The sequence below is a fragment of the Anomaloglossus baeobatrachus genome, chromosome 3 (genome assembly GCF_048569485.1).
Source record: "Anomaloglossus baeobatrachus isolate aAnoBae1 chromosome 3, aAnoBae1.hap1, whole genome shotgun sequence".
In the NCBI taxonomy this organism is placed as follows: Eukaryota; Metazoa; Chordata; class Amphibia; order Anura; family Aromobatidae; genus Anomaloglossus; species Anomaloglossus baeobatrachus.
In genome coordinates, this window is record NC_134355.1 from 439,917,635 (window position 1) to 439,932,831 (window position 15,197).

Here is a 15,197-nt window from a genome sequence, read left to right on the forward strand (position 1 = left end):
TTTAACCCCTTCACCCCCAGGCGATTTTCCATTTTTCCGTGTTTTTTTTTTTTGCTCCCCTTCTTCCAAGAGCTATAACTTTTATATTTTTCCATCAATCTTGCCATCTAAGGGCTTATTTTTTGCGGGATGAGTTGTACTTTTCAATGAAATCATAAGTTTTACCATATAGTGTACTGGAAAACAGCAAAAAAAAATGTAAGTGCGGAAAATTGCAAAAAAAAAAGTGCGAACATACAATATTTTTGGGGATATTTTATTCACCATGTTCACTATATGATAAAACCGATGTGTTGGTGTGATGTCTCAGGTCGGTGTGAGTTTGTAGGCACCAAACATGTATAGGCTTACTTTTATCTAAGGGGTTAAAAAAAATTCACAAGTTTGTCCAAAAAAAGTGGCGCACTTTTTGCACCATTTTCTGAAACCCGTAGCGTTCTCATTTTTCAGGATCTATGGCTCAGTGATAGCTTATTTTTTGCATCTTGAGCCGACATTTTTAACTATATCATTTTTACGGAGATGCTACGTTTTGATTATCTGTTGTTCCATTTTGCACAAAATTTGCGGCTACCAAAAAAATGTAATTTTGGCATTTGGAATTTTTTGGTGCTACGCCGTTTAACAATCAGATTAAATGATTTTATATTTTGATAGATTGGACATTTCTGAACGCGGTGATACCAAATATGTGTATATTATTTATTTTTTAACCCTTTAATTTTCAATGGGCCTAATGTGGGTTGATTTGAACTTTTATTTTTTTTATTTTTAAAAACATTTTTTACTTTTTTTATTTTACTAGCCCCCTTAGGGGACTATAACGATCAGCTGTCTAATAGCTCTTCCATTTCTCCACATCACAGCTACACAGCTGAGATTTGAAGAAAAGCTGCTTTACTCTCACACATGGCAGTCTGCCGGCAGTGAGAGAAAGCGACTCATGATAGCTACAGGAGTCATCACATGACCCTGCGCTACCATGGCAACCACCGGAAGTCATGTTATCATGTCACATGACTTCCAATGGTGCTGGGTAAGTTCTGCTTATGGGGGCGCGGTGTTACATCTCGCTGTCAGATTTTGACAGCGAGATGTAAGGGATTAATAGGTGTGGGTGGAGCGCGATTCCACTTGCACCTGGCAGGCACACATGTCAGTTGTTGAAATCAGCTGACATGTCCGCGGATCGCCACGGACTGCCCACGGTAGGTGGCGGGGATTAACCTCACTCGATCCATGATGTACCAACTACGTTATGTGTCATGAAGAGGTTAATACGTGGCAGCCATTGCGCAATGGTACTATATGCTTAAATTTTTAGCTGGAAATCAGGTCTGATAACTTATAGTAACAACAGGATCTAACAATAGCGAAGATATTCCTCATCAATCAGGGACAAACATATCGTTGGTGCAACCTGTGCAGCCACACAGGGGCCCAAGAGGTTAGGGGGCCCAAAGCAGATGGAATTGTGCATGATGATGAGCTGTTTGACTGAAAAGTGCCCAAATACTGTTCTAGCACAGGGGCCCTCTTCCGTCTGTGTCATCAATGTCATGTGATAAAAAGGAACAATGATTTCGGACCCTCACTCTAATAATATAAACACTTTCCTTGGAAAACCCCTTTAATACAGATGATGGGAAAAATTACTGGTCTAACTTGTCTTTCTGTAAAACTGGGGTTGTTGTAAAAGTTTTATAAAGGAGGAAACATTTCAAGATACAACCAAGTGATTCAGTTTCTATTCATCTTACCTGAAAGGAATTAAAGAAATACCCCGGATATGGTGGGACCTGATGCCAAGTTATCTTAATGGCCCAGAGAGCTTTAAAATTCACAGGAAGTGAAGGAAAATAAGACTTTACTTCAGATTCAAGTTTGGCTTTGAAATCTGGGTTTTGATTTGGTGAAGCCTGAAAGTCATAAGTCTGCGAAATGGAGAAAGGAAGATTTAGATTTAAATTCAGAAAAATTGAACAGCTAGTAACAACCTAATAATTTTCATAGCCTTAGATTTTAGCTGCCTTTCATTGAGAGAACAACTTAATTCCAGTACATTCGTTAGGACACTGAGGAAACGTATTTCATTGTAAGAAAGCAAAATATCTATTCAAATTTGGTATATTTAGATTGGAGTTGTAAAGATTTATCTCACCTGATAATAAAGTTCTCCCATTCTGGAGAAATCTGCATCTGCCCAGAAAACGGCAATCATAGGAGGAGTAAAATAATCGTAGTCATAGAAATTATAAGAGTATTTCAGGTTATAAACTGGGTCATAGAAATTTCGCCTGAAAATGATAACGCCATTATCTGTGAACTATTGGAATAAAAACAACAGAAAATAAATTCATATAAATAGTCAGGCATACTGTAACATGGCATAGGACAGTAGCCATGGTCTTGTCTCTTACACTCTAACACATTACATGAGGATGGGGGTTGCAAGCCGCATTATGCCAGTTACTTTGGCTGGCCCAGACCAAATGTTAAACAGTTCAATAAGAGAGACCACGGATTAAAAATAATATTTTTGCTAAATGATAACTTGGTGAGAATTATGTACAGGGGATAGCAGGTACACAATGTAATGGGAATCTGTCAGCTAGTTGTTGCTACCTCAGCAGCATGATATAGGCAAAAAGGCTCTAATTCCAAAGATGTATCACTAGATTACTGGATTTAGCAGTTCTGACACAGTGAAACATTTTAGATTTAGCATGTACCAGAGCCCATACAGTTGCCCCCTTGTACAAAACGCTTTGAGTGTACATTTCAATAAACAGAAGCTGCTAATCACAGAAGGGGTGGAGTCAGACTAGAGCTAATGCACTACTGGGTACGACTAATGATAAAGCTAAGAAGCTTAAGCTAACATAGCAAGTAAAAAAAGCACACTTTGTGATAAATTGTAAACACATGAATAGAGATGTGAATTATAAATGTTGGAAGCATGTACTATAGAACGATGTAATTTGCAGAGCACTACGTACACATTCCGGTTATTACTGAATACAATATTGTTTTTAGTCTAACCTTTGAAAAAGGTCTATATTGATTCCTATTTATATTAGTATGGTAATAAAAGCATGTAATTCACATATGTACACGAATAGTGGTAAATCTTGTTACCAAAGACAGCCATCAGTGAAGGAGCGATTTTTAGTTCGATTCTTGTTTAGTTAGATTTTTTTTTGCGTCAAAAGAGCATCATGATATTTCTGGTCCCTAGTGTGCCCATGACCCCCTCTTTTTTGGCAGAGTGGATGTGGGCCCTATTTAGGTCCTCAGTGTGATTTTTACTTCTTCCTCCACTAATGCTAAATCCCTATTTTCCACCCATGTGAATTAGTGCTCCTCTGACCATTTGCTGTCAAAGTTTCTATCCTGTAATATGTTTTTGTATTCATTTTTCCATTACAAATGCAGTATCATAAGTACAGACTAGAAATAATATCCATCAATATGGAATTAAAATATAAAAAAATATGGGTTTCATGATGAACTGATCACTGAACATTCCAGTGCAAAAATCCTGTTTAATTAGATGTAGTCTTTGGGGAGACTGGATTTACTTAATTTCGTTACAGCTTCAATACAAGATATATGAAATGTTACAAGATTCCCATTGATATCAATAGCGTAATGATTTGTCCATGTAATACACAGACATTCTGGGTTTTTCAGAGAGAGAAATGCTCACAAAAAAACAATCTCTGCTTTGATTAATACATAGGGGTCCTGAGCAGGAGGTACCCCCTATTAACTCATGGCTCCAATAGAATATTTGAATGCAGATGTTCACCTAACAGACTGTGTAATGCTGTTATGATTGGTCACCTTCTATTGGTGTGTAACATATTAATTGTTGTAAATAACTTACATATAACATGCTGTAAAATGATGCACCAAAAGGAAAACCTGTTGGGATGTCAATCATTGGAGAAACAAAGTCTTGATAGCGCAATGTAGCTTGTTTTCCACTTCGGTATTCAAATAATCTGTCCTCTGGGATAAAGATAATATAAAAATGTAAATTATAGATTTATATCATATTATATTATATGAAGATTAACTGTGCCAGAAAAAAAAATTTAGGTTGCAAGTAGGAAAAATAGAAAAATCCACTTTGTACCTTTGCAGGTAAATCCATCACCGATATATCCAGAGTTACAAGTGCAATAATATGACCCCGGGGTGTTTGTACATACGGCGTTAGGGCTGCACCAGTTACGCCCAGTTGAACATTCATCCACATCTGGAAAGCATGGACAGTAATAAATTAGAGGTTTAATATGGATAAAACCTTTCACTCTCCATGATAGATATATACATCTTGAGCATGTTAGGGCCTTCAGGGGAGGCTGAGAAGCAGAACCTGCTCCACACAGGGCAAATACCAGCTAGTTGATATATCTGCCACCAATAGCAGTAAACAGCATACCTGCTGTTCGCTGCTGTCAACCACTTAAATGCTGCTGTAAATCACTATTTAAAAAAGGAGAGTTAAAAATGAAACCTCCCCCAAAAAATAAAATTGGCTATGGTTTGAAGAAGTTAAATGTCTTAAATTCTTCTCATAACAAAGCAATAATAATAGTACATTACCAATGTTACAGCTTTTTCCTTGCCAGTTAGATGGACAGGAGCAGATGAAATTGTTTATCAAATCAATACAGACACCTCCATTACTACATGATGTTCTGGTGCAATCATTAATATCTGTAAGAGAACGTTAGGATTTCATCAGTAAAGATGAAATAACAGTCACAGATCCCCTCAGTCTCTCTGGTACTCACTTATTTCACAGAATCTGCCAGTGAATCCAGGAACACAGGAGCAGGAGAAACCATTGGGGGAATTATTACAGGTGGCTCCATTTCTACACGGGCTACTCAGACACTGGTTAATAACTGTGGGGAAAAAAATGTATTACTAATTATGATAATAATAATTATAAATTCATCAGTGACTGGGATGATATTTGAAGAAATTACTTCTTCTAGTACTGCCTCCTCATGTACTAATGTGTATCCATCTTCAGGGCCACTTCTGCCATGAGGCGAGATGAGCACCTAGCTTCGACAAGTGGCTGTCTAAAGAATCGCCCAAATTAATGCCCCCAGAGATCCCCACCTAAAAACTCGTGTAGAGAGGGCTGATGAGCTGACACCACAGTATGCAGTACATGTTTGATAAGTTACTTAGTTTTCATCTGTCTGTAAGAGTATGTAATGGAAAAATCACTACTTTTCGCCGATTAAAATGAAAGAAATATAGAAAAAAAAAATATTTTGTATTGCCGCCTCCCTAAAAGCCCAATCTATCAAAATATAAAATTAATTAAGCCATAACAAACTCTGGAAGGAAAAAAAATCAGAATACCAGAAAAGAGTATTTTTGGTCACCTCACTTCCCTAAAATAATGCAATAAAAATAAAAGTGTTGTATGTATCACAAATTTACTCATCATTCGGAAAAAAAACAAGGCCTTATACAGATCCATTGACAGAAAAACAAAACTTTACGGGTCTCAAAAAATAGTGAAAATTTGGAATTTCCGCAATCTTTATCATCGATAAAATCCTGAATCCTGATTTCTGGTCATATTTACCACACAATGGAAGTCATAAAAAAACATAAAAAACATCAGGATTTCATTTATTCACTGCAGGTTTATACTGCACTGCATAACGTGTGCCATTTTAAATTTCATTTTAGGCAGCAGGAAGGGTAAAATCAGCCATTCCCGTTGTTTCAAGTAACTTTTCAGAATAGGCTGTTGTGTTTGTGTGTGTATGAGGAATAACACAATTTCTGGCTATTATATGATGTCTTTGCTACATTTTTGACATGTCTTCTCTGAAGGATGTATTTGTGTTGTTTCTCATGGTGCTAAGTGGTACTGTGACGCTCTGGCATATCAGGTCGTCACAGGCTATTGTGCAATCTGCCCTTCTGCACAGTATGCGCATCCTCGTTGGATACGGGTCCCAGACCTTTGGTGTTGCTAAGAACAAGCCAATCGAAATCCTAGAAACACTCTGCACCACACCCACCAGACACACCAATGGGTAGCCTGAAAGGAATAGGGCCACCCACTTGGGGGGTTGGTTTGGGAGAGTCAGGAGTGTCAGGAGCAGTGAGTCGTGTGTTGACTCTCGTGAGGAGAGGTCACAAGTCAGTTGGAGGAGGTCAGGAGCTGGGCTCCTTGCTAAGACTAGGTGGTAGACGTTAGTCTGGGTATGGTAGGAGCTGGAACCCCAGTCGCAGGGGATCGTGTCAAGGAGCATGGAACTGCCGAGGAGGGTAGCCGGCAGCTTTGAGCCATCTCCAGGCAGGGGCCAGGGCACGGCGGGGTATGTGGACCCTAAGTCGGGAAGTAGCTTCAAGCGTCCTGGTAGTTCACCCGATTTGGTTTACAATTGTCGGTGTCCGCGTTATTGGACTGAGTGAGTACGCAGTGACCCTTTCCTCCCCAACGGTATCCCCTCACTACCATCACCGAGCCCCAGGGCATCCCTTCTACCCACGGAGGGCTTAAATACCTGGCTGCCATCCCATCGCCACCGGGTGCTCCCAACAGCAGCGGTGGTATTCCACCTTACCACACACCATGGGTGGCATCACAAACTATCAACACACAACACACAACCCCCTGTAAATACCCCCTTTTATTTCAAGAGGCCGCACGACCTTTCCCGGGTCCGGAGACCCCTCAAGCCACCGCAGATCCAGATCCGAGCAGTCTTGGATGCTGATGCTGGGGCAGTACACCTCTCACTCCTTCCTCCTCCTCCATAGACTACACTTGGGTCTTTAACCTGAAATCTCACTGTGTTGGCAATCTGTCTTGTTTTGACCAAAATGGATTTCAGCAGTTTTTCCAGCGTAAATGGTGAGTTCCGGAAGCAGCAGAAGAAGTGGCTTATGAATTAAGAAAGAGCACATTTCAATGATAATATTTATCTTAAAGTGTCTTATTTTTATCTGTAATATTGATTTATGCAGGACCTTAGATATCCATGACTATACGCATGGTCGTGACTATGGTTACTTGAGGTCCTGCAATGCCCTGGACATGAGGTAAGCGACATAGCTAATGAGGAGAACTATACTGCATTTCTAATTGAACGTATTTGCTAATATTATTATTATTACACCTACTACATATTTGGATAGGATCTTGGAGATGGGAATAACACTTTACGGTCTGGACTTTGACTTGGCCATTCCAAAGTGTTAAGGTTATTTTTCTAGAAGCATTCTTTTTTAGACCTACTTGTGTGCTTTGGGTCATTGTCTTAGGGAAATACCAGTTTTATTGAAATTCATCTCATGGAGAAATGTTATAACATTTTTATTTAGAATTTGCTGGTATAATTCAAAATGTATTGTTCTATCAATGATGACAGGTCGTACTGGCCCAGATACTGCAAAACAGGCCAAAACCTTGATAGCACTACTAGTAGCACTGTACTTCACAGTTAGTATGAGATTGTATGCTGTAGTGCTTTCCTTTCTCTAAACATAATGTATCTCATTTACACCAAAAATCTCTATTTTGTGTCATTCATCCACACAATATATTATATATATATATATATATATATATATATATATATATATATATATATATATGTACAATTGTACAGTATATACACTATAGAGAGAGATAGAGAGAGATAGAGAGACAGAGGGAGGCAGAGGCTAATATATGTGTCTATAAATAGACAGATAGATAGGTAGATAGATAGATAGATAGATAGATAGATAGATAGATAGATAGATAGATGGATAGATAGATAGATAGATAGATAAATAGATAGATAGATAATGTGTTATATTTACAATAGTATAATTGTAGGTTGTATGGTGACAATATGTTATATTTACAATAGTATAATTGTGGGCTGTATGGTGACAATATGTTATGTTTACAATAGTATATTTGTAGGCTGTATAGTGACAACATGTTATATTTGCAATAGTATATGTAATTGCAGGCTGCATCTTACCTTCAGCACAGTTTACACCAGTGTAGCCAGAGTTGCAATTACAGAAATAACTTCCAGGAGTGTTACTGCAAACGCCATTTGAACATGGATTTACCGAACACTCATCCACATCTGTGGTAAAATAAATAAAAACAATTTATTGTCCTTTCCATGCATTCATTGTAATAGAACAAGCAAAACATAGAACACTATACAACCTTTTATTAAATAAACCTGTCATTTTCTGCCCTGTGATTACAAAATAAGGTCATGCTATACGTCGGGTCATTGCAGGGATTTGGTGGACATGTCTATCAGGAGTATTCTGGCTGCAGCTGAGGTACCGGTTGTCACTACGACCTACCGGCAGCTCTTTTCCACACATTTCCTGATAATGCTGAGGATGACATTGTTTTATTTGTGCAGTTTATGCAAATGGTGAAAAATTCATAGTTTTATACTATTATCTTCTTCATTCACTGAGAGCAACTGAAATCACAATAGCTTGGAAATACCAAAATCCTAAAGATAATTGGACCTTGTAAGTTGCCTTTAGTTTGGTAGTGATGGAATCAAATAAGTTTACTTTAGAGATGGACTTTACCAAGTGATGTTTCCTTTGATGTAACATTATCCCAGAAATACCTATTCACTTTCTCGAACAGTAATAACAATGACTAGAGATAACTGGATTGCTTAACACAACACCGATCCATAATCCAAGTCAGTGTTCTTTGGCCGTGAAAAGAAACTGAGCGAATTTCCTGAGCTTCCAGGTTCCCTGGCATGGTGCTTGAGTTGTCACCTTGCATTCATCCTGTCGCACAAAAGTGACATTTTGCCAGCCCAGCCAATTATAAGTAAAGCCATGGATACTGGAAATTAAGGAAATTTGTCCTTTGCCAGGGAGCACTGGTCTAGACTGATCTGCTAATCTCTAGCAATTACCCTGTTCTTTTACAGTTGCATCTCATGAGGATATCAGACTCTATGAAAAGATGTTTCCTACTATTAGACAGATTTACTGCAAAGATTTCCATAATCCAGGTGCTTTTAAGGTTCAGTTTCCCACAATATTACTATTTAAGAAATAGAATCTACTCACAAGTAGTAATATAATATGTGTATTTCACTGGTTATGAAAAGTAATAATATTAAGGAGCTGGTGAGATATATATATATATATATATATATATATATATATATATATATATATATATATATATATATATATATATATAAATAAAAGAAGAAAACCATAATCACGCCTTACCAATAGTACACTGTGGTCCTGTCCATCCGGGTCTACACCGACACGTGTAAGAGCCAGGGGTGTTAACACAGGTGCCTTTAGCACAGGGGTTGTTTCTAGTACATTCATTAATATCTGGTGAAGAAAATAGAAATCAAGAAATCCATGATAATAAAGCTCAAAATAATGTAATAATGAATCCAAGATGAAGGTCCAGTGACCAACCGCTCACCTATATGACAGTTACTACATAGGCCCTGTTTCATTGTTGCCATTTCTCAAATTTTCTAGTTATTTGCTCCTTTCTGGCTTTAGTATTTGTGCATTATTTTCTATACAATTTGTGCCACTATTTAAGTTATCTTTCTTTTTTAAGTCTTTTTTAATTTTTTTTCTTAACAACTTTGTTTATCCATATGTTTTAGAAAAATTCATGAAATGCGACTTTTACACATTTACCAATTTTTCTGCCGCTTAGCTCCAGTCCCTCCCTTGTAGTAAGTTTTCTGTAGGCGTCCTTAATTTGGTGCACTTTTGAGACTTTTATTCCTTTCATAACATTTGCTATATATGTATAGTGCAAGTTGGGATCGGGTGTATGGAGTGGGCTTGCAGGGTGAGCTCGATCCATACTCAGCCGAGAATGGCTGTGTATTGCAACCAGGACCTACCTCTAACAATTGTGGGTGGAATTGAGCTCAGTCCGCGATTGTTAACATGTTAAATCCCACTGTCAAACTCTGACAGCGGAAATTAACATGTGCCGGCATGGGGGGGGTGCCATTTTAAGCGCCCATCGTGAGGGGTGATGTGATCGTAGGTCGCTAATGGGTTTCTATGACAGCAGGGTATCTGCTGAAGACCTCCATGCTTGTTATACCAGTGCATCTTTGAAACCCTGCTTGTGGCCAAGCTTCAAAGTAGACTGTGATTTTTACTATATCTAGCAATGCTATGGTGCAATGGATCAGGTGATCAGACGATCACAGCTTCAAGTCTATTGAAGACTATTAAGAACAGTTAAAAGTAAAAAAAAGTTTTAAATATGAAATAAAACTAAAAATGTAAAAGTTCAAATCATAATTCTTTTGCCCCATTAAAAATAAAGATGATTAAAAAAATACACGTATTTGGTAACACCGCTTTCAGAAAAGTTTGAGCCATCAAAATTGTAAACTAATTATTCCAATCATTAAACACTATAAACAAAAAGAAATACTATAACGAGTGATAAAAACATCATATCTACACCAAAATGGTACCAACAAAAATGATGACTCACCCCTCAAAAAATAAGTCATCATACTGCTCTACAGAGCGAAAAATGAAAACATTACGGGTCTTGGAAAATGGGGACACAACCACCCAAAGATTTTTATGAACTTATGATTTTTTTTTCACCACTATAATAATAATAATAATAATAATAAGGATAAACTTGGCGTGTTTGGTATCGCCATAATCGTACTGATGAGGAGAATCTTACTACAAGGTGATTCTTACTACAAAATCTACACCGTAAAAATAATACCCAAAAACCATGTCAGAATTGTGGGTTTTTTTCCCATTTTCTCCCCATTTGGAATTTTTTCCAGTACACTATATGATAAACTTAGTGGTGTCATTCAGATGTACAACTCGTCCCACAAAATACAAGCCCTTGTATGTCTATGTGGCCAGAAAAATAGTTATGGCTCTAATGTTATACACAGAGTATGCTCTGCTTATTGACTCATTTAAGAGGCTTCATTTGTCCCAAATTACTATGTTAAACAGTGTACAAATATACTAACTACCAGGATGTTCTTCCTTGACAAGGATCCTCCCTCTTCCCTCCTTTTTTTCTCTTCTCTTTTTTTTCTTTTCCTTTCTACTTATTTGATTGTCAGAATATACTAGGTTACCATAAAATAACCTAAGGTGTTTGGAGTCGTGTGCAGACTGACCCAGTGGACAGAAGTGCTTGAAAATTGGTATGTATGCCATTCAAGGCATGGGGAAATGGAAGGCATCTTAAAAATGTTTTTATACCAAAACTTTGCTGAGACAGATGATGACATATTTTGAGGCAACAGGGTTACTGAGCGTTCAGCCAGGGCACAGGTGATGACCGGTAAGCAGAGAGGTTGTGGAGGACATTGCCGCTGCCATCGTGGAACAATACTGCCGGGAACAGTAATGCACGCAGTGTTTCCAGGCAATTGGGGCTCCCTACAGCACAGTCTGGAAAGTTCTCCATGCCCTCACTGAACACTCAGTAACCCTGTTGCCTCAAAACATATTATCATCAAAACATTTTTAAGATGCCTTCCATTTCCCCATGCCTTGAATAGCATACATACCAATTTTCAGCCAATTCTGTCCACTGGGTCAGTCTGCACACAGCTCCAAACACCTTAGGTTATGTTATGGCCACCTTGTACACCTTAATACTTGTGACCCCCTGTGTGGGGAAATCATTCTGTGTTGAACTTTATATTTTATGTTGTTAAAAGTTAAAAATTTCAATCAAACATTTTTAAACAAAAAAGTTATGGCTCTAGTATGAAGGGGAGAAGAAAAGGGAAATGCAAAACTAGACATTGGCCCCAATCATGAAGAGGTTAAGGATTTTCAACTTATATTAACTGTATGCGACATTTTCAAGAATTTTTCTCAAAAAATGTCAGTGAACACTACAAGACAAAAAAAGAAAAGTGAATCCAATAAATCACAAAAGATGAATCAGGCCCATAGTGTCTTATTTTGTTTGCACTTTTATTTACCTGTGTCACAAGTTTGTCCCTCCCATCCACTGGAACAGGAGCAGGTAAATCCATATTTTCCACTAATGCACTGGCCATTGACACATGGGGAATTACTGCAATAATCTTTTTCTAATAAACAATAATAAATCAAATTATTTCATGTGATATATGAGGAAAGATAGAAGCAGAATACAAAAACAGGATAAGAAATTACAGTGGCAAGTAAAAGTTTGGGCACCCCTGGTAAAAATTATTGTTATTGTGAACAGTTAAGCAAGTTGAAGATGAAATGATCTCTAAAAGGCATAATGTTAAAAAATGACACATTTCCTTTATATTTTAGGCAAAGAAGAAAAAACATTGTCATCTTTTACATTGGAAAATGTCCAATGCAAAAATTTGGGCAGCCTGCATGGTTAGTAGTAAGAAACACACCCTTGGGAAGTATTACAACTTGTAAATGCTTCTAGCCAGTCAAGTCTTTCAAATCCTGTTTGATGGATTTTCATCCATTCTTCCTTGGAGAAGTCCTCCAGTTCTGTGAGATTCCTGGATCATCTTGCGTGCACTGCTCTTTTGAGGTCTAGCCACAGAATTTCAATGATCAGGGGACTGTGGGGCCCATTGTAAAACCTTCAGCTTACGCCTTCTGAGGTAATCTATTGTGGATTTTGACGTGTGTGTGTGTATGATCATTATCCATTTGTAGAAGCCATCTTTTTTCCACTTCAGCCTTTTTACAGCTGCCGTTATGTTTGCATCCAGAATTTGTTGAAATTTCATAGAATTCAATCCTCTTTCGACCTGTGAATTGTTCCCTGTGCCATTGGCTGCAATAAAACCCCAAAGCATGATTGGTCCACCCCATGATTAATGGTTGGTGTTATGTTCTTTTCCTGAAATTCTATGCCTTTTTTCTCCACATATACCGCTGATCATTGTGGCCAAAGACTTCTATATTTACCTAATCAGTGCACAGGACTTGTTTCCAAAATGCATCAGGCTTGTTTAGACGTTATTTTGCATACTTTTGAAATTGAACTTTATGGTGAGGACGCAGGAGAGCTATTCTTCTGTTGACTCTTCCGTTAAGGTCATATTTGTGCAGGTGTCTCTCAACAGTAGAACAATGAACCACAACTCCAGAGTCTGCTAAATCTTCCTAAAGTGCAGTTTTCACTGAAATTTTGCTTAGTTTTCCAACTCATGGCTGTTGTTTTTTTGTCACAAGGTTAGAGGAGGCTAGGTTTTTATAAAGCTGTGACATTTGCACCATCTGGCTTTTCCTAACAATGATAGTGAACAAGGCATAGCCCTAACAGGCTAAATGAGGTCTGAAACCTTGGTCAAAGTTATCTGACCTCACAAATCTCCAAGGGTGCAAACACTTTTGCATCAGCCTATTTTCCTTTTTGTAACTTTTAAAGTGTAAAAGATGAAAATGTATATTTTTTTGCCTAAAATACAAAGGAAATGTATCATCTTTAACATTGTCTTTTAGAGATCATTTAATCTTCAACTTATGTAACTGTTCACAGTAACAGTAATTTAACCAGGGGTGCCCAAACTATTACATGCCACTGCATTTAGAGTGAGATACATGTATACAGGTGATTTGGGGTTACAGGAAAAAACACCTTGTTGTCAGGAGCTTTTTCTGTTGCTGATAATCAATGCTGATAAATCCTACAAGAATTAGTTCAAGAACACCCAATCTTAGTTGCTATCTCCTGTTCCGACACTTATGCACATGTAGTGCACATACATATGCATGAATATTTCCACTTCTCACCCCCTGTTTTCACTTCCTCACTAGTCTCACTCCCCTTACCCTACATCCTCTTCCTATATTTATATATCTATACATGGTTTTATATTCCTCATTTTGGTATGTACATATATGTAAATATATATATATATATATATATATATATATATACTTTATTGTATTATCACATATATACTTTTGTTCTATGTATATAATGTCCTCACCCCAAACACATTCAACTTACTGCAAATTGTAACCATATATATGAGCTGCCTGGCTATTCAGTATGCTGGTATATGGTTGCCACCTTGTGGCTTTTTGTGATATTACATTCTCATGTTTGTAATGTGTTTTACCCATATGATGTTCTTTATTTTATTTTTCATATATCTCTACTGTGGTATTGGATCTTATCACATATATCCATTGTACTGTATACAACTGCGGGTTGACACACATGTGATTAATTTACTATCTTATATGACGTGTGTGTCTGCTTTGCCCTGCCGACCCTCTCCCCTTCAGTGTCATGTGGTGCATGCCACTTTTTTATGGCTCCTTGCATTGTGTGCCTTTGATTAGCTGTGGATCTCAGGGTATATAACACATGCACACACTGTGTGTCATTGGATAATGTGATCGCATCTTACTTAAACCATTCTGGGTAGTGGGCAGATGTGCTCCGTGTCCCACTGTGCCTCCTCTCTCCACCCAGCACTGCACGTGTCATGCTCATGACGTTGTTGCACTGTGTAGCTGTGGTTAGCAGGGGGTCACCATGACCAAATTACAAACAGGCATTATGATTGGCTGGAATACATTATTTAAACCTTGATCTGCCATGATGACTGCAAACCCTGATGAAGGACACACTGAAACGTGCATCGGCATTGGGCATCACATGTGCACACAGTCCCTGTCCAGGTGATGTATCTTTATACTCTTACTTATGAGTAACATACAAATTTTTCAGCAGCAATACTTCATCTAACTACTTCTATTTACTACTAGTTATATCAGACTTTCACCTTTTGCCCTGTGTATAGCCATATTGACAAATGGTTGCACTTTGCACTTATATTGCTGTATACTATTCATTGTTTAGTACCTGAGCTTTATACTGATAATTATTGTGACAATTGATATATGTGCAGTTTATTTTTCATGGATTCATTTTAGGTTTGCACACAACACTTTAACCATAAATATTGCTAGTTGTCCCTTTGGGTATACATATGCACATTTTTTAATTTATACACATTGCTGCTTAAAATACTGCTATACATTCTATTGGTTCTGGGTTTTTCATTTATAGCCAATTACATACCAGAACAATATTGGGATTTCTGCAATCTTGTCACTGTTTTTTAATAATAAAGTATTTAATTGTTTATTTGACCTTGCTACATTTTTTTGTTTGGTCTGGT

The 15,197-nt window shown here is 37.6% G+C and overlaps 1 protein-coding gene across 1 annotated transcript in view; it reads right to left on the reverse strand.

Moving 5' to 3' along the window:
- The window catches only part of LOC142297264 (uncharacterized), a 280,648-nt gene that overhangs the window by 255,488 nt on the left and 9,963 nt on the right, over positions 1–15,197 (reverse strand). The window contains exons 5-13 of the mRNA XM_075341519.1: positions 12,021–12,131; positions 9,277–9,390; positions 8,025–8,135; positions 4,806–4,919; positions 4,615–4,728; positions 4,142–4,264; positions 3,890–4,014; positions 2,162–2,326; positions 1,761–1,934 (exon numbers count right to left, since the gene is read on the reverse strand). Of these exons, the coding sequence (XP_075197634.1) occupies positions 1,761–1,934; positions 2,162–2,326; positions 3,890–4,014; positions 4,142–4,264; positions 4,615–4,728; positions 4,806–4,919; positions 8,025–8,135; positions 9,277–9,390; positions 12,021–12,131 (1,151 nt within the window). The remainder of the gene's footprint in view (positions 1–1,760; positions 1,935–2,161; positions 2,327–3,889; positions 4,015–4,141; positions 4,265–4,614; positions 4,729–4,805; positions 4,920–8,024; positions 8,136–9,276; positions 9,391–12,020; positions 12,132–15,197) is intronic.